This window comes from Thalassophryne amazonica, chromosome 9 (genome assembly GCF_902500255.1).
Source record: "Thalassophryne amazonica chromosome 9, fThaAma1.1, whole genome shotgun sequence".
Classification (NCBI taxonomy): Eukaryota; Metazoa; Chordata; class Actinopteri; order Batrachoidiformes; family Batrachoididae; genus Thalassophryne; species Thalassophryne amazonica.
Genome location: NC_047111.1, coordinates 92,452,934 through 92,474,823, shown reverse-complemented (window position 1 = coordinate 92,474,823; position 21,890 = coordinate 92,452,934). Strand labels below are relative to the sequence as shown.

General features: G+C 43.1%; 1 protein-coding gene across 1 annotated transcript in view; it reads right to left on the bottom strand.

Moving 5' to 3' along the window:
• LOC117517662 (unconventional myosin-XVIIIa-like) overlaps positions 1–15,463 on the bottom strand; it is a 218,386-nt gene extending 202,923 nt beyond the window's left edge. Inside the window, 1 exon segment of the mRNA XM_034178771.1 lies at positions 14,486–15,463. Coding sequence (XP_034034662.1) covers positions 14,486–15,463 — 978 coding nt within the window.
• Between the last annotated feature and the right edge of the window lie 6,427 nt (positions 15,464–21,890).

Genomic DNA, 21,890 nt, shown 5'->3' with positions numbered 1-21,890 from the left:
GGGTCTTTCGGGGTGCCGGGGAGGGCAAAGGGGTTTATGGCCGTTTTATATTCCCCCTGGGGTTGTTTTTGGTTGTCCTCCGGGGGTTGGTTTTTGGTTTTATTTTGTTTCCCTCCGGGTTCCGCCTCCAGGGTTGATGGGACGGTCCTCTGGGGGGGGAATTGGCTTGGGACCGACCGGCCAAGTGTGACCGGATCTGGGGTTCCGGGGTTGTGGGGAGGGTGCCTCCTGGGGTTGATGATACGGTCCCCTGGGGGGCACCGTTTCACTCCATGTATACCTGGGGACCTTTGTGGGATCACGGTTTTGGCTGTTCCTCCTGGAACTGGCAATGAAGGCCTTCTGAGGGGGGGTTGGGCTCTGCAGGTCATTCTGGGGGGGTTGTTTGTTATTTTTCTTTTATGCATCTACGTTTGTACTGTGTTGTGGGACTGTGTTGGGTTTTTGTGTTTTGGAGTTTTTCTTTCCTCCCGGGTTTGATGGGACGGTCCCCTGGGGAGGTTTTGGGTGGGTTTTATGTTTTTTTTGTGTGAGTGGACTTGTTCTGGGGAATGTTTTGGGGCTTTTGTTGATTCCAGCCGGCCTTCCAGCTGCGGTGCCTGTCTTGCCATCTGCTTCCTGACGTGGACCCCGGAGGGAGGGGCTGTTCTCGGGCCTGGTCTGTTCGGTCGCCGGGAGGCTTCCCGTTGATGGGGGGGTACTGTTGTGTGTTGGGGGGGCGTGGCTGGATGTTTTGGTGTTCTTTTCTTTTCTTTGCTCTCCAGGTGGCATGAGGGCTGATTTGTCTGTGAAGAAGGTGCTGGCTGAAGAGTCTTCACCCTCATCAACATCATGGAAAGCACCTGTGCTTGGTGCTCACGTGCAACCTGGACGACTTGCAGCTGAAGCAGATAATTGGATGGCGTTCTGCATTTAAGTCATGTGTGATTCAAGCAGAACTGCCGGGAACTCGACCTTGTGACGTTCGTTTGTGAGACGCTGAGGACCGCGCCTGGGTTTGACACATCGAGCCCGTGAAGCAGGGAGGGGTGAGGACACATGCTGTCAGCACACATGAAAGGTAATTAAGTGTTTCAGTACTTGTTGATAGTAACTTGGTGTTTTGTTACACAGTGTACTGGAATTGTAAAGAGAATTGCGTAGTTTGCTTCTCACTGCTGTGGCGTGAAGGATAAGTGATCCTCCACTTGTTGTGAGAGGCTGCTCATTTGCATAAAGTAAAAAAAAGGACACTGACCTGAGTGTGTTGCTGGCAGCGTGTGTTTATTGGAAGATATAGTTGTATCTGTTTTACCTCACCGTCTCTTTGCTTCACAGAGAATCAGTTTGTCGTGTCCACCTGGGGGGTGTTTGGCGGTGGTAGGAAGTCCAGGAGCGCCGGCTTTAATCCTTGCGGGCGCTGGAGAGCGAGCCACGGATCACTCCACCAGAGGGACGTTGTTTTTTATGTTTTTACACTTTTAAAACACAGGTGTATAATAGTTTTTGTTTGGAACCGCTTTCTGGTTATTTTTAGCGCTGGGTCCTGTCTGACGCAGGTTCGCTCCTCAATCCGCGTCGACACATAACACTGCACATGTCTTTTATTTAACAGAAGGACTTTGTGGGGGATTCTTGCAAATAAATTAGCTTCACACAGGCGTCTTCTAACTGTCACAGCACTTACAGGTAACTCCAGACTGTCTTTGATCATCCTGGAGCTGATCAATGGGTGAACCTTTGCCATTCTGGTTATTCTTCTATCCATTTTGATGGTTGTTTTCCATTTTCTTCCACGCGTCTCTGTTTTTTTCTCCATTTTAAAGCATTGGAGATCATTGTAGATGAAAAGCCTATAATTTTTTGCACCTGTGTATAAGTTTTCCCCTCTCCAATCAACTTTTTAATCAAACTACAATGTTCTTCTGAACAATGTCTTGAACGTCCCATATCCCTCAGGCCTTCAAAGAGAAAAGCACGTTCAACAGGTGCTGGCTTCATCCTTAAATAGGGGACACCTGATTCACACCTGTTTGTTCCACAAAATTGACAAACTCACTGACTGAATGCCACACTACTATTATTGTGAACACCCCCTTTTCTACTTTTTTTTATTAATAGCCCAATTTCATAGCCTTAAGAGTGTGCATATCATGAATGCTTGGTGTTGTTGGATTTGTGAGAATCTACTGAATCTACTGGTACCTTGTTTCCCATGTAATAATAAGAAATATACTCAAAACCTGGATTAATCTTTTTAGTCACATAGCACTACTATTATTCTGAACACTACTGTACCTTCGCCAAGGTTGCACAATCCTGAATGCTTAAAACTTATTGTGGAGCCTAAATATGTTCCCTGTCAAATTCAAAATAAAATCCCTAATTTTATAGGACATTATCAATATGCTCATCAGATTTTATCAATTTCCTCGCACAAATTTTTGACTTAAACGTTACTGTGTGCTAAACATTATTCTGGATCTCAGTTCCAGATCACCTCCATAGTCCGAGGGCCAAAAATGGACCTGAGTGGTAACCGGCTGGAACAGCTTGATTCTGATACAGAATTTCCTCAGCTTTTCAGTAAAGATATTTCTGTTGCTCTATCTGGAGCCTATCTTGGTGAGAAATTGTTACCTTGGCAACAAAAATGCCAAAATAAAGTAATTTCAATATCTCCATGCCTATTTATCCAATAGGCATGAATTTTGGTGTCAAAATATATGTTACCAAGTGTGGCCATCACATTGGATCTATGTGGGTTGAGGTCAGAGGTCAACTTAATTTGCATATGGAAGAATTCCTTGCTCCTTTCTTGTCCAATTTCATAAGCATTGAGGATGTCATGTCTCACTGTGTTTGTTCCGATCACTCCAGATGAGAGATGCACCAGCTCATGAGTTCCTGAAAACGGATTCCTCATCCCCTCAGTTACAGCCATTGCTCTCCTCACCACCTCTTCGTCATGCTTGATCCCGGTTTTTCCAGCCTCTTTGTGCTTCTGACACTCATTAGCTTCCTCAATATCAGCCGCATGTTCCATGAATCTGGCCATGGCAGATGTATCTGAAGCTGTTAGGGCCCATGTCTGTCTGGACTTTTCATTGGTTGAGAAATGAGCCATTCCACCACACATCTTTGAATCTTTGTTGAGAGTCTGCTCCAGAATCTGGTCACAGGGAACATGAGAGAAGTTCTGACATGAGCGTTGGACCCAAAATTGACCATCCATCATGTATGCACAGATGGCAGGGTGTGTTTCCGGAAGCCAAATCATGTCTGCCAAGTAAATGGATGCATATCTGGCGTACCATTGGTGATCATATGCATGAAACCAAAGTATCATCTTCTTCAAGCATTCTATGTGAAGTGGCCAATCTCATAATCTGGAAGCCTTGATGAAATCAAACATCAATGAGGTCATATCAAGATATGAAGTCCAGAAGAGGGCTGTTTCAGATTGAAGAGTGTGGTTACTTCTGTAGGCTTGATACAATTCGAAGTACCTCGTGAAGTATTGGTCCTCTGAGATACTTCTAATCCAGGGGTGGCCACGTTCGGTCCTCGAGGACCGAACGTGGCCACCCCTGTTCTAATCGAAGCAGATGTTAACTGATCTCTGTGGTGGATACAAGATGAGCCTCAAATTTGCAATCAGGTGTACATGAGAGGATATGTCAGCTCTGTTTCCATGGTAATATTTTGTAATTCAGTGACACCCAAATGACAATTTTGTTCTCATTTTTGGGGGGAAGGTTGCCATGATAAACTGTCATTTGTATTTTATGATAATATCCATGACTGGCAAAGTAACGCAACAGATGTCACCCACCTTCTTGAACCGAAAGGACAATTTTGTGACAAAACGTTCCATATGCAAATGAAGTTGACCTCTGACCTCAACCCACATAGTTCCATTGTGACGGCCACACTTGGTAACATATAATTTGACACAAAAATCACGCCAATCGGATAAATGGGCACAGAGATATTGAAATGACTATATTTCAAAAACGTTGCATTTCGACATTTTAGTTGCAAAGGTAATCATTTTTCACCAAGATAGCCTCCAGATAGAACAACAAAAATATCATTACTGAAAACCTGCGGAATCTATTCCAGCCGGTTACCGCTCAGGTCCATTTTTGGCCCTCTGACACCGGACTATCCAACACTGAATCATTTATTTCCTGGAACATTACCTATCTGATCACCAAACTTTGTTGAAATCTGTTGATTACTTTTTGAGTTATCCTCCTAGCAGTCAAACAGACAGGTGGCGAAAACATCACCACTTTGGCGCAAGTAATTAATTGTAACAAATTATTACAATTTCCTTTTTCAATTTAAACAACCAGGTTTTATGGAAGCATTTGACATTATATTGAGTGAATTTAACTTCTGTTTTTTTACAACAGTGACAGGTGGCACAGTCATCACGTAATAAGACATTGTTCTGTCAGCAAATATCACTATGTGTTATTAATTGTGCTAATAGTTACTATTCTATACTATATTATACCTGTGGGTAATTGCAAAGCAGCTATTTGCACAATGACAAAGGACCATGCCTGAAACATCTGCATAATAAAACAAGAATTTTGAAGAGACCCTTCACAATAAAAGTCACAAACATAAATGCTATTGACCAAAGGGAACTTACATCAACTCAGAGCATTTTCATAAGCGATAGCTCAATAAAATATCATAGAAAATCAAGGTATCAGGTTAAAGTTTGTTCAGTGATTGGCAAACAAGATCACATTTACAGAAACCTCCTTCCCCGGCACAGATGACCACCACAGTTTATGAAAGCTTGAGGTTAAACTGGCATACAGAGTCTCCATGTCACTTTGCACTGCAGTCCTCTGATCCCTTTATGAAATTCCAGTCCATGAAGCCGAGCCAAATCTGAAACAGTGTCAGGCCTAAAGAGAATCCCATCTCCAGTACGAAAGTAGGACACATGATTTCAGAGCAGCAAACCGAAACAGAAGTGTGATTTCACCTGTGCTTCACTTGCGATGAAGGGCATTAGCATAAAATCACATAATTTGATAAACATTTCTCTGTCTCGCTCTCTCCCCAACACCTCCCAGGGCCTTGTTCTGATTTCCACCAACCGTGGTATGTGGATGGAGGTCAAGCCCAGAATTGCCATTAAAGGGATTGTTTATGCAAAGGTCAAGCTCAATGGGGTGAAGGAACAAAATTTAGGGCCCCTTCACACATAGTACGAATAAGTACAAATCAGGGTGAATCACGGCAGAACAGCTCATATGAGCAAACCACGAAAACATCGAGCCGACGGGCAGGTGTGAACGATGCTACTGCAACGTTTTTGTGCACACAGGAACACAGTGCGAGCAGCTGCGTGACGTGGTTACACATCGCGCAGCGGCTGTGAAAATAAATAAATAAATAATACATGCTGCGATGGTTTCGTGCACGTGGGAACACAATTTCCAAAAGCTCTGATTGCATTCTTAATACCGTCTGGATATCAGGCAGTTTCCCCCACCTTTTACAGGATAGTGATGGTAGCTCAGTGGTAACATTTCTGGCTGGTAATCAGCGCTTTTGGAAATTGCAGGTTTGAATCCCATGGGTTACATGTATTTTTTTATTTTTCACAGCAGTTTTTTTTATTTTTCACGCATCTTCCCATGTGCACAAAACCATCACAGCATGTATTTTTGTTTAAAATACGGCTGTGAAAAAAATACATCTGTGAAAAAAAAAACAGCGGCTCAATGTTTTCGTGGTTCGCTCATACGAGCTGTTCCGCCGTAATTCACCCTGATTTGTACTGATTCGTACTATGTGTGAAGGTGCCCTTAGTAAAGCGTTACCAGCATCACTGGTTTCGTGTCAGCTCCTCAGCAACACAACAGCAATTCCTGGGTCCAAACATTTATATTCATCTGTTTAAGGAGGCAACAACAAGTTTAAAAGTTGTAACTGTGCAAGATAATCACCTCAGCTGAATAAGTGAAATGCATGTACATTATGTGAGTAAACCCAGATCTTTCTTGACCACTGGAGGCTTTGTCTTTTGTACTACTTGTGGAGTGTCTGTAGGAAGTTTGTATTGCTACAGAAAATTGGGAGCTTAAGTAGATTTCTCATGGGTGGTCATAAGAGGCTGTGTTTGAAGGTGGGATGTAGAAAGAGGTGTACTTCTGTTGTATTATATTATGATTTGAATATAGCATTTCAAATTGTTTTAAAAAATCAGTTTAATTATCAATTATATGAAAATAAAAGGATTCCTATTAAACAGGTTATTGGAAGAAAGTCAGACAAATTTAAACAGAACATTTAGAATACTGTATCCCACCTTCTGAACACAGTTCATTTAAACCTGAAGGCACAGCAAATATAAGATTTTATTTAGCTTATGTACTTAATGAAACATTGTACAAATTGTGGAAAAACACGTTATTCAGCTTACTGAAACATTATACAAATTGTGGGAAATTTGTTGGTGTTATCCAAAAAAAAAAAAAACAGATTTTAGCTAACATCTCCTCAGTGTTGTCAAGTTAAACTCAGTTGCAAGGAACATTGACAGCACGCCTTTTACAGTAAAAGTATTTGCTGGGACTCAATGACAATATTATCTGATGCAGACATCTTTGCAAAACCTATGCTAGCAATGTCACAAATATATAAATATTGCAATCAACACAAATGTAAATGATGTGTTAAAAGTAATTAAACAGTCTTTGTACTGTCTCAAAAGGACGGCACAGTTGCAGTTGTAAGGGCATCACTTTGGGAAATCTGAGGGACTGAATTTCCACATGAGTATTCAAGCAAAAAAAAAAAAAAAAAATTCCATCTGTGCATGTTTTCAACCTCTTTTTGTCTTAGTTAAAGCTCATACAATTGCGTCCATCATTCCAATGGTGCATTTAAGTCTGTGTATGGTCTAATAGATGGCAGAAGCCAAAGGATACTGTAGGTAGGTTAGATAAAGCTGCTATCTAGCTTCTTTCATACACTTAACATTCATACCTTCTGAGGTTTTCAGAGTAATCAAACATCTATGGATGAATGCTAACATTATCTACTTTCTAACCTTTGCCTTAAGTTACAATTTAACCTGATTAACATATTTTGATTACCGAAAACCAGGACACTCAGCCCGCCAATCAGATACTCATATGATACTCGGAATGCAGCAAGTACAACCCAAATTCCAAAGAAGTTGGGACGTTGTGTAAAATGTAAATAAAAACAGAACACAATGATTTGCAAATCCTCTTCAACCTATATTCAATTGAATACACCGCAAAGACAAGATATGTGATGTTCAAACTGATAAACTTTGTTTTTGTACAAATATTCGCTCATTCTGAAATGGATGCCTGCAACATGTTTCAAAAAAGCTGGGACAGTGGTATGTTTACCACTGTGTTACATCACCTTTCCTTCTAACAACACTCAAAAAGCGCTTGGGAACTGAGGACACTAATTGCTGAAGCTTTGTCGGTGGAATTCTTTCCCATTCTTGCTTGATGTACAACTTCAGTTGTTCAACACTCCGGGGTCTCTGTTGTTGTATTTTGTGCATCATAATGCACCACACATTTTCAATGGGCGATGGGTCTGGGCTGCAGGCAGGCCAGTCTAGTACCCGCACTCTTTTACTACAAACCCACGCTGTTGTAACATGTGCAGAATGTGGCTTGACATTGTCTTGCTGAAATAAGCAGGGACATGCTTTGCATGGTAGAGTTTTAACTTGGACTTGTAGATGTAGTGACGAACTGTGTTAACTGACAATGGTGTTCTAAAGTGTTCCTGAGCCCACGCGGTAAGATCCTTTAAACAATGATGTTGGTTTATAATGCAGTGCTGCCTGAGGGATCAAAAGTCACGGGCATTCAATGTTGGTTTTTGGCCTTGCCACTTATGTGTATAAAGTTGTCCAGATTCTCTGAATCTTCTGATTATATTATGGACTGTAGATGATGGAATCCCTAAATTCCTTGCAATTGAATGCTGAGAAACATTGTTCTTAAACTGTTGAACTATTTTTCACGCAGTTGTTCACAAAGTTGTGATCCTCGCCCCATCTTTGCTTGTGAACGGCTGAGACTTTTGGGGATGTTCCTTTTATACACAATCATGACACTCACAATTAGTGTCCTCAGTTCCCAAACACTTATTGAGTATTGTTAGAAGGAAAGGTGATGTAACACAATGGTAAACATACCACTGTCCCAGCTTTTTTGAAATGTGTTGCAGGTATCCATTTCAGAATGAGCAAATATTTGTACAAAAACAATAAAGTTTATCAGTTTGAACATTAAATATCTTGTCTTTGTGGTGTATTCAATTGAATATAGGTTGAAGAGGATTTGCAAATCTCTGTATTCTGTTTTAATTTACATTTCACACAACGTCCCAACTTCATTGAAATTGGGGTTGTAATCAAATACATCACAATTGTACACATATCACAATTGTGATATGTGTACAATTGTGATGTATTTGTTTTAGTATATTTAGTCATGGACATGATGAATATTGTTACCTGCTGGACTGTTTCTAATTTTGATTGGTATCAATGGAAAATGTCTTCTGTGAACTGTCTGTATCTCAATATATTATTATTAAGAATATATGCAGTCATATTTTTATTAATTTTATCAATTGAAAAAAATCATATATAGACTCAGGTATAATTGAACGATTTTGGCAATAAATTTGATCCTGTTTACAGTCAGTTTTTGTTATAGTGTTGTTTTTTTAGGACATCATATTTATACAAATAAGAAGTGTTCACTATGGTCCATGAAGTATAATAAATATATTAAAAGAAGTGTGACAGTGTATGTTGCACACGAATAAAAGAATGAAGATTACTGAATAACAAGACGCGTACGGTTTTTATTTTATCATTGGGCAAAAATGCATCTGTCAGGTTTTCACTCTGGATCCACAGTATTTTCCCAGCTTTTTGTCTTGTCTTTTCATCTGTTATCTTGTCTAGTCTTCTTCTCTGCATTTCCCAGGTACTTATGTAATTATCACAGCTTGGCATTTTTACTCTTCTCTGGTTTTTCATTATTCTCTGCATGTGCATCATCATCTTATCCCAAGTATTATCTTCAGTTCATGTAGTGTCTGCATGTTTTCCTTCCCTCTGGTGTTTCCTTAGATCCATTACAGCATCTGAGTGATTCCACCTGTTTGGGTCTGCACCTGCAGTTGATGAGGGTGGCTATATATAGTGACACCTGCCCGCCTCTAGTTGTGGGTCCATTGAATGTAGGTATGTTTGTTGGACATTGTTGGTTGATGGCTTCATGGTTTTCATGTTTTTGGTGTTTTCTATGGCAACTTTGGGTTGTGATTATAGAATTGGCATTGTAATGTTTCTTGAAAAAGGAAAGACTTTTTAACTCCTGTCTCTGGGTTTTGAATCCTTTTGGGTCAAAGAAAATATTTATTTTGTGACATACATGCTCATGTGTCATACATCACACCGACAAAGTGAGGAACCTTGGGGTAATTTTTGATCCTACGTTGTCCTTTGACCTCCACTTTAGAGATATTACGAGGACTGCTTTCTTCCACCAGTGAAATAAAGTGAAGATTCGTCCCATCCTGTCTATGGCTGATGCTGAGACCCTGATTCATGTCTTTGTCTCTTCTAGATTGGACTACTGCAATGTTCTATTTTCTGGTTTACCACAGTCCAGCATTAGGGGTCTCCGGTTGGTTTAAATTGCTGCTGTCAGACTTTTGACAGGAAGCAGAAAGTTTTACCACATTACACCCATTTTGTCATCTCTTCACTGGCTTCCTGTCCCTGTGAGATCAGATTTTTAGGTTCTGCTACTAACCTATATAATTGTTCATAAACTGGCACCTCCCTATTTAGCTGACCTAATTAAACCCTACGTACCGCTTTACATTCTCAGGGTGCAGGACTATTTTGTGTCCCTAGGGTGAAGAAGAAGTCTGCAGGTCACAGAGCTTTCTCTTATCATGCCCCTGTTCTGTAGAATGATCTCCCTTTATCAATAAATAAGTCAGATTCTGTAGAAACTTTAAAGTCCAGACTTAAGACACCCTTATTTTCCCTTTCATATGGATAGCATTCTGGAATAGTATCTTTCTATGCTTTCTACCCTTTTAGATTCATTTTATGAGTAAACAACTTTATTTAAATTCTGGGTCTTTTAGTGAAGCTTAGGGAGAGTGGCTGGGCGATCACCTTAGTATTTCTTCTGTTTTTCTTGTTGCTTAATGCTGACAAATTATAATGTATTTGTTGCCTTTCCGATGCTTGATTCTGTTTGAGGTGCGGCTCCATCCAGAGATGAGAGTGTCTACTTCTGCAACCCTCCCGTCCTGTGCACCGGCCAAATTTCCTTTACATTCATTTTGTACATTGTGTCGGTAGCATGGCTCAAGCAGAGGGTCGCACCTAAGTCTGGTCTGCTTGAGGTTTCTTCCTCAAATCATCAGAGGGAGTTTACCTTACTACTGTTGCCTGTGTGCTTGCTCTAGGGGTTGGTATGGTTATACCTTCCTTGTGTTTAGCGCCTTGAGGCAACTTTGTTGTGATTTGGCACTATATAAATTCAATAAATTGAAATTGAAATTTTGGCTGAATCCTGTTTTTGGGTTGAAATTCCACTTCTAAGAAGAAAAGACATTCCTTAGTTGTATCACTCCTCTAAGAAGAGAGGTTTCTGTTTGTACTCATTTGTCATTAAGATAATCCTGTTTTTTTCCTGATACCTGAGTTTGTCTGCACCTTTTAAGATTTCCTGAGTTTGTCTGCACCTGTATGAAGATGATTCTGCAGTTTCTCCTCTAAGATGAAGAGGTTTTCAGTTGCCTCTATTCTACACTTTAACTCTGGGTTTGTGTGAAACTCTCCTGTAGCAAATAAACTATTTTACCTTCCTTTGTGTCTGGGCTGTCCTGCATCCTGGGGTTCTACTCAGCCTCGGACCTGGTTCCGGGTTAACTGCCATAACTCCTAACTGTGACACTTAATATTAGTTTTACTTAACTAAAACCTCAACAGTAGCTTGTTAATATTAAGTAAGAAACCCTGGACTGTAACACACATTCTGACGAGTTTGAGAACATAAATTGTGAAAAGTTATCATTCTAACACGAACTAAAGTATAACTTGGAACTGCTGAGAAATGTTCACACTTTACGTTATATGTTCCTTTTCACTGAGGCAGCCCGCCTGAATCATGATAGCCTATAATGGCATTGATGAGTGCAATTCTAGTAATTCAGTGGTTTAAAAAATGGACCCACATGCAACAAAATTCATAAAATGTGGTCTGTAACTGAGCTGCAGAGCTCCAGATCTAAAATCTTAATATAACACTCTATATATAGTACAGTTGGTTCTAGGTCAGTCTCTCATGCAGAGTTTGCTTTTTGAAAAGACCTGATCATCATAATGTAGGGCAGCGCAGACAAGATAGAGTGGCATTTCCTCAAGGGAATCATAGAAAGGTCATCAGCTTCGTACATAGTCCCAAAGTGAATGAAACAACAAATGTTCCCCCCAAGAGCAACCAAATCTGATCGCTGTCAACCCTAAGGAGGTCAAAGATTGTTTCTGAGCAAGTCCATTGTTCTTTACAGGGCTCACAATGTACACATTTTCATCAACCTAATTGAAGCCAATGGCTGGTTGAAAATTGTGTGTATCCATCCCTTGACTTGTCAAAAGAAAACTGTCAATAAAAGTAATGATTTGCATTTGAGATTATGCAATATTTGTTTAGCCAATGACTTATAGGATCTAAAAATTAGGACACTATCTATAAAAATGATCATTATTCAAAAATGGGTAATGCAGCATTTTTGATAAATCTGTTGAATTAAAGCTAAAAGTTCATGCAAGCACAGCACTCGATTGTGTACACAGGAAAAATAATAATAGTGATTATTATTATGTCGCTGTCCAAATACTTGTGGACCTAACTGTATGAAAGCATAACAAAAAGGCTCTTTCAAAGGGTTGTACCTCTTACAAATTCAGCTGGATCAACTTGGGGTGTATAAGTAGATTAAGCCCAAAATCTGTGTGGCATGTTTTCTGTTTGCCATTTGAAATTTGAATAATTAAGGTATTTCTCATGATGGGCTAATGAAAAGTTTAATATGCTGCTCCTCCACATCCAGAGTGATTATCTGGTGGAAAACAACCAAATGGTCTGCAAGCCAAATCTTAAAGACCATATGGCCTCGGGCTGTGGTGGCGTTTGTGCTGTTGTCTCCTTTGCGTCCCTTTGTTTGGTGTCAAAGGAACTCGTAGAGAGGGGAGGGGGGTGATTATACACATTCATTCTCTCTTTCACATTAAACACTCCCCCATACAAACACACCAACACAAAAGAAGTGTCATTACAGTTCTACCCATAATCGAGACGTGTGTTTCTGAGGACAGGAGCAGAAATATCAGACAGTACCCTCTAAATGTAAGACTTCATTGAAAAAAATGAAAATGTACTCATATATTTATCAAATTATCTTGCAAGAAGAAGAAATAAATGGTAAATGGACTGCATTTATATAGCGCTTTTCCATCTGCATCAGAAGCTCAAAGCGCTTTACAATAATGCCTCACATTCACCCCGATGTCAGGGTGCTGCCAAACAAAGCGCTCACTACACACCGGGAGCAACTAGGGGATTAAGGACCTTGCCTTGTCAGGCTGGGATTTGAACCGAGGATCCTCTGGTCTCAAGCCCAACAGCTTAACCATTAGACCATCACCTCCCTAAAGTCTGTATAATTGGTGCCAGTGTTTATTCCCAGATTCCAAAAATCAGAAGGTCCACAGCAAAATAATACAACCCCAATTCCAATGAAGTTTGGATGTTGTGTAAAATGTAAATATAAACAGAATACAATGATTTGCAAATCATCTTCAACCTATATTCAATTGAATACACCACAAAGACAAGATATTTAGTGTTCAAACTAATAAACTTTATTGCAACACTGCCAACATGCCAACACACTGCAACACGTTTCAAAAAAGCTGGGACAGTGGTATGTTTACCACTGTGTTACATCACCTTTCCTTCTAACAACACTCAATAAGAGTTTGGGAACTGAGGACACTAATTGTTGAAGCTTTGTAGGTGGACTTCTTTCTCATTCTTACTTGAACAGTCTGGGGTTTCCATTGTCGGATTTTGTGCTTCATAATGCACCACACATTTTCAATGGGTGACAGGTCTGGACTGCAGGCAGGCCAGTCTAGTACCTGCACTCTTTTACTACAAAGCCACGCTGTTGTAACACGTGCAGAATGTGGCTTGGCATTGTCTTGCTTAAATAAGCAGGGACGTCCCTGAAAAAGATGCTTGGATGGCAGCATGTGTTGCTACAAAACCTGGATGTACCTTTGAGCATTGATGGTGCCATCACAGATGTGTAAGTTGTCCATGTCATGGGCACTAACACACCCCCATACCATCACAGATGCTGACTTTTGAACTTTGCACTGGTAACAGTCTGGATAGTCTTTTTCTTTTTTGTCTGGAGGACACGATGTCCATGATTTCCAAAAACAATTTGAAATGTGGACTCATCAGACCACAGCACACTTTTCCACTTTGCATCTGTCCATTTCAAATGAGCTCAGGCCCAGAGAAGGTGGCTGCGTTTCTGGATGTTGTTGATGTATGGCTTTCGGTTTACATGGTAGAGTTTTAACTTGCACTTGTAGATGTAGTGACGAACTGTGTTAAGTGACAATGGTTTTCTTAAGTGTTCCTGAGCCCACGCGGTAAGATCCTTTACACAATGTCGGTTTTTGATGCAGTACCACCTGAATGATCAAAGGTCACGTGCATTCAATGTTATTTTTCAGCCTTTCCGCTTGCGTGTAGAAAGTTCTCCAGATTCTCTGAATCTTCTGATTATATTATGGACTGTAGATGATGGAATCCCTAAATTCCTTGCAACTGAACATTGAGAAACATTGTTCTTAAACTGTTGGACTATTTTTTTCACGCAGTTGTACACAAAGTGGTGATCCTCACCCCATCTTTGCTTGTGGAAGGCTGAGACTTTTGGGGATGCTCCTTTTATACCCAATCATGAGACTCATCTGTTTCCAAACAGGTGTTCTTTGAGCATTCATCAACTTTCCCAGTCTTCTATTGCCCCGTCCCAACTTTTTTGAAATCTGTTGCAGGCATCCATTTCAAAATGAGCAAATATTTACAGAAAACCACAAAGTTTACCAATTTGAACATTAAATATCATGTCTTTGTGGTGTATTCAATTGAATATAGGTTGAAGATGATTTGCAAGTCATTGTATTCTGTTTTTATTTACATTTTACACAACGACCCAACTTCATTGGAATTGGGGTTATAAGCTAGAACTCATCATTTACTGGACCATCTCAAATTATTAAAAGAAAAGAAACAATCACAAATTAATTTGATAACTGCATGCAAGAGTCGAGTCAGTCAGCGGACCTACTCACATCAGAGTCTTCCTTTTGAAGGCTCTGAGTCATCCTCAGCCAGCAGCGATTCAACTCACTCAGCTCTAAAATGGGCTGCACCTTCAACCGGACCGACTCTCCAGACTGACGGATCATCTCCACAATCTCGTCCCTGTTTTTGTTCTCCACGCTGATACCATTGATCTCCATCAGCCTGTCTCCAGGCACCAGGCCCATAGCCCTGTCATTGGGGCCAGCACCCGGTTCTGCAAAGTGCACCACGCGCCGACACACCGCTCCATCAGGCTGCCTGTCCAACATTGTGGACCTGCGTAACGAGAACCCAAAATCCCTGGTGTTGCGCCGCTGCAGCTCCAGTTCCCTTGCATCCGCTGTTGGAGGTGAAGCAAGAACAGGTAATTGCAGGTCTGCATCGGGGTAAGTCTTCTCCATCATTTCTGGAATATAAACCATTTTGCTGCCCTGTGAGTTACAGACAGAAGATGTGTTACCGCTCTGTCCAGAAAGATTTGGCGCATCTGAAGGGTTATGCTCTTTGCTCCTCTGGGAAAAAGACACAGGTCTCTGAACTACCACAGAATTTAACTTAGCCAGTTCCCCAAACTTAGCAGCCCTCTCCTTTACAGAGCTGCGATGATGCTCTCGTTCATTCTTCTTTGCATCCTCCCCAGTATCACTTGTACGTATTTGCCTCAGATCCTGTCCCAGGATGTTGCAGTTGTTGGAATGCTGAACCTCCAAGTCTGTGAGGCTGAGCTCAGTGCTGCTGACCACCTTAATTGGGATTGGATTAGAAATCTCCAACCTGCCCCTGGCGTCTCTTTTCAAACTCCCTTTCTGAAGATGGAAAAACCCTCTGCGTATGCTCATCTCTTCCAGGCTTTTCAGCTCTGCCTGGGACATGCGCTCCTTTTTTTTTTTATCTTTCCTATCCCTCTTCCCCAAGTCCTTGTTCTTCTCTTTCTCCTCCTTGTCTTTCTTAATTAAGTGAAACATGCTGGATTTTTTTCCAGGTTGGACTGCTGACCAAAAGAAAAGGATGAAAAGGAGGTCTCAGAAAAGTACTCGAAAGCACTGATGGCAGGAATGAACACCTTGGAAGGTCATCTGTTGAAATGAAAAAGAAATAGAAATTCAAGATCACTTTGCACAGCACCTTATCCATCCATCTGTTTTCTGCCAGCTATCCCATTAGGGTTTCAGTCGATCATATACAACCCCTGGCAAAAATTATGGAATCACCGGCCTCAGAGGATGTTCATTCAGTTGTTTAATTTTGTAGAAAAAAAGCAGATCACAGACATGACACAAAACTAAAGTCATTTCAAATGGCAACTTTCTGGCTTTAAGAAACACTATAAGAAATCAGGAAAAGAAATTGTGGCAGTCAGTAACGGTTACTTTTTTAGACTAAGCAGAGGGAAAAAATATGGAATCACTCAATTCTGAGGAAAAAATTATGGAATCATGAAAAACAAAAGAACACTCCAACACATCACTAGTATTTTGTTGCACTACCTCTGGCTTTTATAACAGCTTGCAGTCTCTGAGGCATGGACTTAATGAGTGACAAACAGTACTCTTCATTAATCTGGCTCCAACTTTCTCTGATTGCTGTTGCTAACACCTGCATCATATCAGATCTGCTCGTTAGTCTGCATCTAAAAAGGAGTGAACACACCTTGGAGAGCTGTTGCACCAAGTGGACTGACATGAATCATGGCTCCAACACGAGAGATGTCAATTGAAACAAAGGAGAGGATTATCAAACTCTTAAAAGAGAGTAAATCATCACGCAATGTTGCAAAAGATGTTGGTTGTTCACAGTCAGCTGTGTCTAAACTCTGGACCAAATACAAACAACATGGGAAGGTTGTTAAAGGCAAACATACTGGTAGACCAAGGAAGACAAAGCGTCAAGACAGAAAACTTAAAGCAATATGTGTTGGGAAGGTGTCGTAGCACGGACCCACAACAGGGGGCGCAAAGGAACGGACAATGAATAAGCCAAATAGTAACAATTTAATGTTGTGACCGGCAGGGGTTGGAGGAGTCCCGAGGTCCTCCGATGGTCTGCCTTGCCCCTGGCGCAGATGGTACAGGCCTGGACGTAGTCCCGAACGTCGGTTTCCAGGGACGCCCACCAGAAGTGCTGCTGGACCACTGCCACGGTCCTACGCACTCCGGGATGACAGGAGAGCTTGGATCCGTGACAGAAGTCCAATACGGCAGCTCTGGCCTCTGGTGGGACGTACATTCTGTTCTTGGGGCCAGTCCCCGGGTCCGGGCTCCTTGCCAGGGCCTCCCGGACGGTCTTCTCCACGTCCCAGGTGAGGGAGGCCACGACAGTGGACTCGGGGATGATGGTCTCGGTGGGGTTCGACAGCCCCGCCTTGGCTTCTTCTTCGTACACCCGGGACAACGCATCCGATTTTTGGTTTTGGTCCCGGGGCGGTACATGATCCGGAAGTCAAAGCGCCTGAAGAACAGAGACCAGCGGGCTTGCCTGGGGTTCAGCCGCTTGGCGGTCCGGATGTACTCCAGGTTCCGATGGTCCGTGAAAACCGTGAAAGGCAATGACGCCCCCTCCAGCAGGTGTCTCCACTCTTCAAGAGCCTCCACGCTCTGGGACAGCACGGTTCCTATCCCTGAGTCAGAGGCGTCCACTTCCACTATGTACTGGCGATCAGGATCAAGCTGCACCAGAACTGGTGCAGTCGAGAACCGGCGTTTCAACTCCTTGAACGCGGCTTCGCACCAATCCGACCAGGTGAAGGGGACCTTGGTGGAGGTCAGGGCAGTCAGGGGGCTAACTACCTGACTGTAGCCTTTAATGAACCTCCTGTAGAAATTTGCAAAGCCGAGAAACTGCTGCAGTTTCCTGCGGCTTGTTGGTTGGGGCCAATCTCTCACCGCCGCAACCTTGGCCGGATCAGGGGCGACGGAGTTGGAGGAGATGATGAACCCCAAGAAGGACAAAGAAGTGTGGTGGAACTCGCACTTCTCGCCCTTCACAAACAGCCGGTTCTCCAACAACCGCTGTAGGACCTGACGTACATGCTGGACATGGGTCTCAGGGTCCGGGGAAAAGATGACTATATCGTCCAGATATACGAAGACGAACCGATGCAGGAAGTCCCGCAAGACGTCATTTACCAAAGCTTGGAACGTTGCGGGGGCGTTAGTGAGGCCGAACGGCATGACCAGGTACTCAAAGTGACCTAACGGGGTGTTAAATGCCATCTTCCATTCGTCTCCCTTCCGGATCTGAACCAGGTGGTACGCGTTTCTAAGATCCAATTTTGTGAAAATTTGGGCTCCATGCAGGGGCGTGAACACTGAATCCAACAGAGGTAACGGGTATCGGTTGCGAACCGTGATCTCGTTCAGCCCTCTGTAATCAATGCATGGACGGAGTCCGCCGTCCTTTTTGCCCACAAAAAAGAAACCAGCACCCATCGGGGAGGTGGAGTTCCGGATCAGCCCGGCAGCTAAAGAGTCCCAGATGTAGGTCTCCATTGATTCGCGTTCCGGATGTGAGAGGTTGTACAACCTACTGGACGGGTACTCAGCGCCCGGGACCAAATCGATGGCACAATCGTACGGTCGGTGCGGGGGAAGAGTGAGCGCCAGATCTTTGCTGAAGACGTCAGCAAGATCGTGGTACTCCTTTGGCACCGCCGATAGATTGGGGGGGACTTTAACCTCCTCATTAGCCGTCATGCGAGGAGGAACCAAGGATCCTAAACACTCCCGGTGGCAGGTTTCGCTCCACTGCGTCACAACCCCGGATGGCCAATCTATCCGGGGATTGTACTTCACCATCCATGGAAATCCCAAAATCACTCGGGAGGTAGAAGGTGTTACATGGAACACGATCTCCTCCCTGTGATTTCCAGACACAACCAAGGTCACAGGCTGTGTCTGATATGTGATTAACGGAAGCAGGGTGCCATCTAGTGCTCGCACCTGCAATGGTGCCGGCAGAGCCACCAGGGGGAGGCCTACTTCCTTTGCCCATCTGCTATCCAGCAGATTCCCTTCCGACCCCGTGTCTACCAGTGCTGGGGCGTGAAGGGTTAGATCCCCACAAAGGATCGTTACTGGGATTCGTGCAGATTTGCGGAGTTTCCCCGCATGCTTGTTATGGCCCACCCTTAGCCCAGTTTCTAAGGACGGGCGTTGTAGTTTGACCCGTTTTGGGGCAGTCCTTCTGCATGTGCTCACAAGAGCCGCAGACAAAACACTCCCCGCAGGCCAGCCTCCTTTGTCTGACGTTTGTCTTAACTTTGGCCCTGCTCGTGTCCATAGCCTCCTCAGCAGGGGGAGCTGTAGCCACATGGAGCTCTCTGGCAGTGAAGCGTGGGGACGAGGTCACCCTTTCGGAACTGGAAGGGGGAGGGACGGCTCGTGCCCGGTCACGCCCCCTGGCCTGCTCCCGACGATGCTCATTCAAACGGTTGTCTAAGCGTATAACCAAATCGACAAGCCCGTCAAAATCCCGCGGTTCCTCCTTAGCCAGCAGGTGCTCCTTCAGGACCAGAGACAGTCCATTTACGAAGGCGGCGCGGAGCGCAACATTATTCCAGCCGGACCTCGCTGCCGCAATGTGAAAGTCGACTGCATACTCGGCTGCGCTGCGACGCCCCTGTCTCATTGACAGCAGCACGCTCAAAGCGGTCTCGCCTCTGTTGGGATGGTCAAAAACTTGTTTGAACTCCCGTACAAACCCAGCATAAGACGTTAGGAGCCGTGAATTCTGCTCCCAAAGCGCCGTAGCCCAGGCGCGTGCCTCTCCTCGAAGCAGATTAATAACATAAGCCACCCGGCTGGCGTCTGACTCGTACATGACAGGATGCTGTGAAAAGACGAGCGAACACTGCATGAGGAAGTCTGCGCACGTCTCAACACAGCCTCCGTACGGTTCCGGAGGGCTTATGTATGCTTCAGGGGATGGTGGGGGGGGTCGTTGAATGACCAGTGGAACGTCTGTTACGGGCCCAGGACCAGCAAGAGGAGTGGCTGCAGCAGCGCCCTGATCGCGCGCTTCCACCCTGGCAGTGAGAGCCTCCACCCTCCAGTTAAGGAGAACATTCTGCTCGGCCACTAAATCCAGCCGAGCCGTGAAGGCGGTTAAGATCTGCTGCAGCTCACTCAACACGCCTCCCGCTGACGCCTGTGCTCCTGGCTCTTCCATTGGCCGTTCAAGCTCGGGTTGACGCCCCTCGGAATCCATGACGAATGGCCGAGAAATCCTGTTGGGAAGGTGTCGTAGCACGGACCCACAACAGGGGGCGCAAAGGAACGGACAATGAATAAGCCAGATAGTAACAATTTAATGTTGTGACAACACACAACTAAACACACAAGATCTGTAAAGTCAATTAACACCAGGTGGAAAATTACCTCTTCGGTAGTTGATTTCTCGGCGAGGAGGTGGAGTTGCAGTCCAGCCTTTATGGTGATAGTGATGATGATGAATGAGTGACAGCTGGTGCTGAGGATGAGTGACAGCTGTCACTTCTTCTGGGTCTGGCGCCCTCTCGTGCTTGGAGCCCGCACTCCAAGCAGGGCGCCCTCTGGTGGTGGTGGGCCAGCAGTACCTCCTCTTCAGCGGCCCACATAACAATATGTCTCAAAAATCGAAAAATGTACAACAAAACAAATGAGGAACGAATGGGAGGAAACTGGAGTCAACGTCTGTGACCGAACTGTAAGAAACCGCCTAAAGGAAATGGGATTTACATACAGAAAAGCTAAACAAAAGGCATCATTAACACCTAAACAGAAAAAAACAAGGTTACAATGGGCTAAGGAAAAGCAGTTGTGGACTGTGGATGACTGGATGAAAGTCATATTCAGTGATGAATCTCAAATCTGCATTGGGCAAGGTGATGATGCTGGAACTTTTGTTTGGTGCCTTTCCAATGAGATTTATAAAGATGATTGCCTGAAGAGAACATGTAAATTTCCACAGTCATTGATGATATGGGGCTGCATGTTAGGTAAAGGCACTGGGGAGATGGCTGTCATTACATCATCAATAAATGCACAAGTTTATGTTGATATTTTGGACAATTGAAAGGATGTTTGAGGATGATGAAATCATTTTTCAAGATGATAATGCATCTTGCCATAGAGCAAAAACTGCAAAAACAATCCTTGCAAAAAGACACATAGGGTCAATGTCATGGCATAGGGTCAGTGTCAATGAGCAGATCTGATTTGATGCAGGTGTTAATTTGGGGGATGAAAATTTACAGGGTGATTCCATAATTTTTTCCTCAGAATTGAGTGATTCCAGATTTTTTCCTCTGCTTGGTCTAAAAAAGTAACCGTTACTGACTGCCACAATCTTTTTTTCTTGATTTCTTATAGTGTTTCTTAAAGCCAGAAAGTTGCCATTTGAAATGACTTTAGTTTTGTGTCATGTCTGTGATCTGCTTTTTTTCTACAAAATTAAACAACTGAATGAACATCCTCTGAGGCCGGTGATTCCATAATTTTTGCCAGGGGTTGTAGATGTTAATGATGGCTTTTGTTTAGCTTTTCTGTATGTAAATCCCATTTCCTTTAGGAGGTTTCTTACAGTTCGGTCACAGACGTTGACTCCAGTTTCCTCCCATTCGTTCCTCATTTGTTTTGTTGTGCATTTTTGATTTTTGAAACATATTGCTTTAAGTTTTCTGTCTTGACGCTTTGATGTCTTCCTTGGTCTACCAGTATGTTTGCCTTTAACAACCTTCCCATGTTGTTTGTATTTGGTCCAGAGTTTAGACACAGCTGACTGTGAACAACCAACATCTTTTGCAACATTGCGTGATGATTTACCCTCTTTTAAGAGTTTGATTATCCTCTCCTTTGTTTCAATTGACATCTCTCGTGTTGGAGGTTTAAGGATATGATTCCTTCTTTATGTTCTCTAATGTCATATACCAACACAGAGCAGAGTAGCTACCTAAACTCTGTAAGGGAGTTAGAGTATCTTGTCAATAGTTTTACATCCTCATTGAAGACAACTTTGGATGCTGTAGCTCCTCTGAAAAAGAGAGCTTTAAATCAGAAGTGTCTGACTCCGTGGTATAACTCACAAACTCGTAGCTTAAAGCTGATAACCCGTAAGTTGGAGAGGAAATGGCGTCTCACTAATTTAGAAGATCTTCACTTAGCCTGGAAAAAGAGTTTGTTGCTCTATAAGAAAGCCCTTCGTGAAGCTAGGACATCTTTCTACTCATCACTAATTGAAGAAAATAAGAACAACCCCAGGTTTCTTTTCAGCACTGTAGCCAGGCTGACAAAGAATCAGAGCTCTATTGAGCTGAGTATTCCATTAACTTTAACTAGTAATGACTTCATGACTTTCTTTGCTAACAAAATTTTGACTATTAGAGAAAAAATTACTCATAACCATCCCAAAGATGTA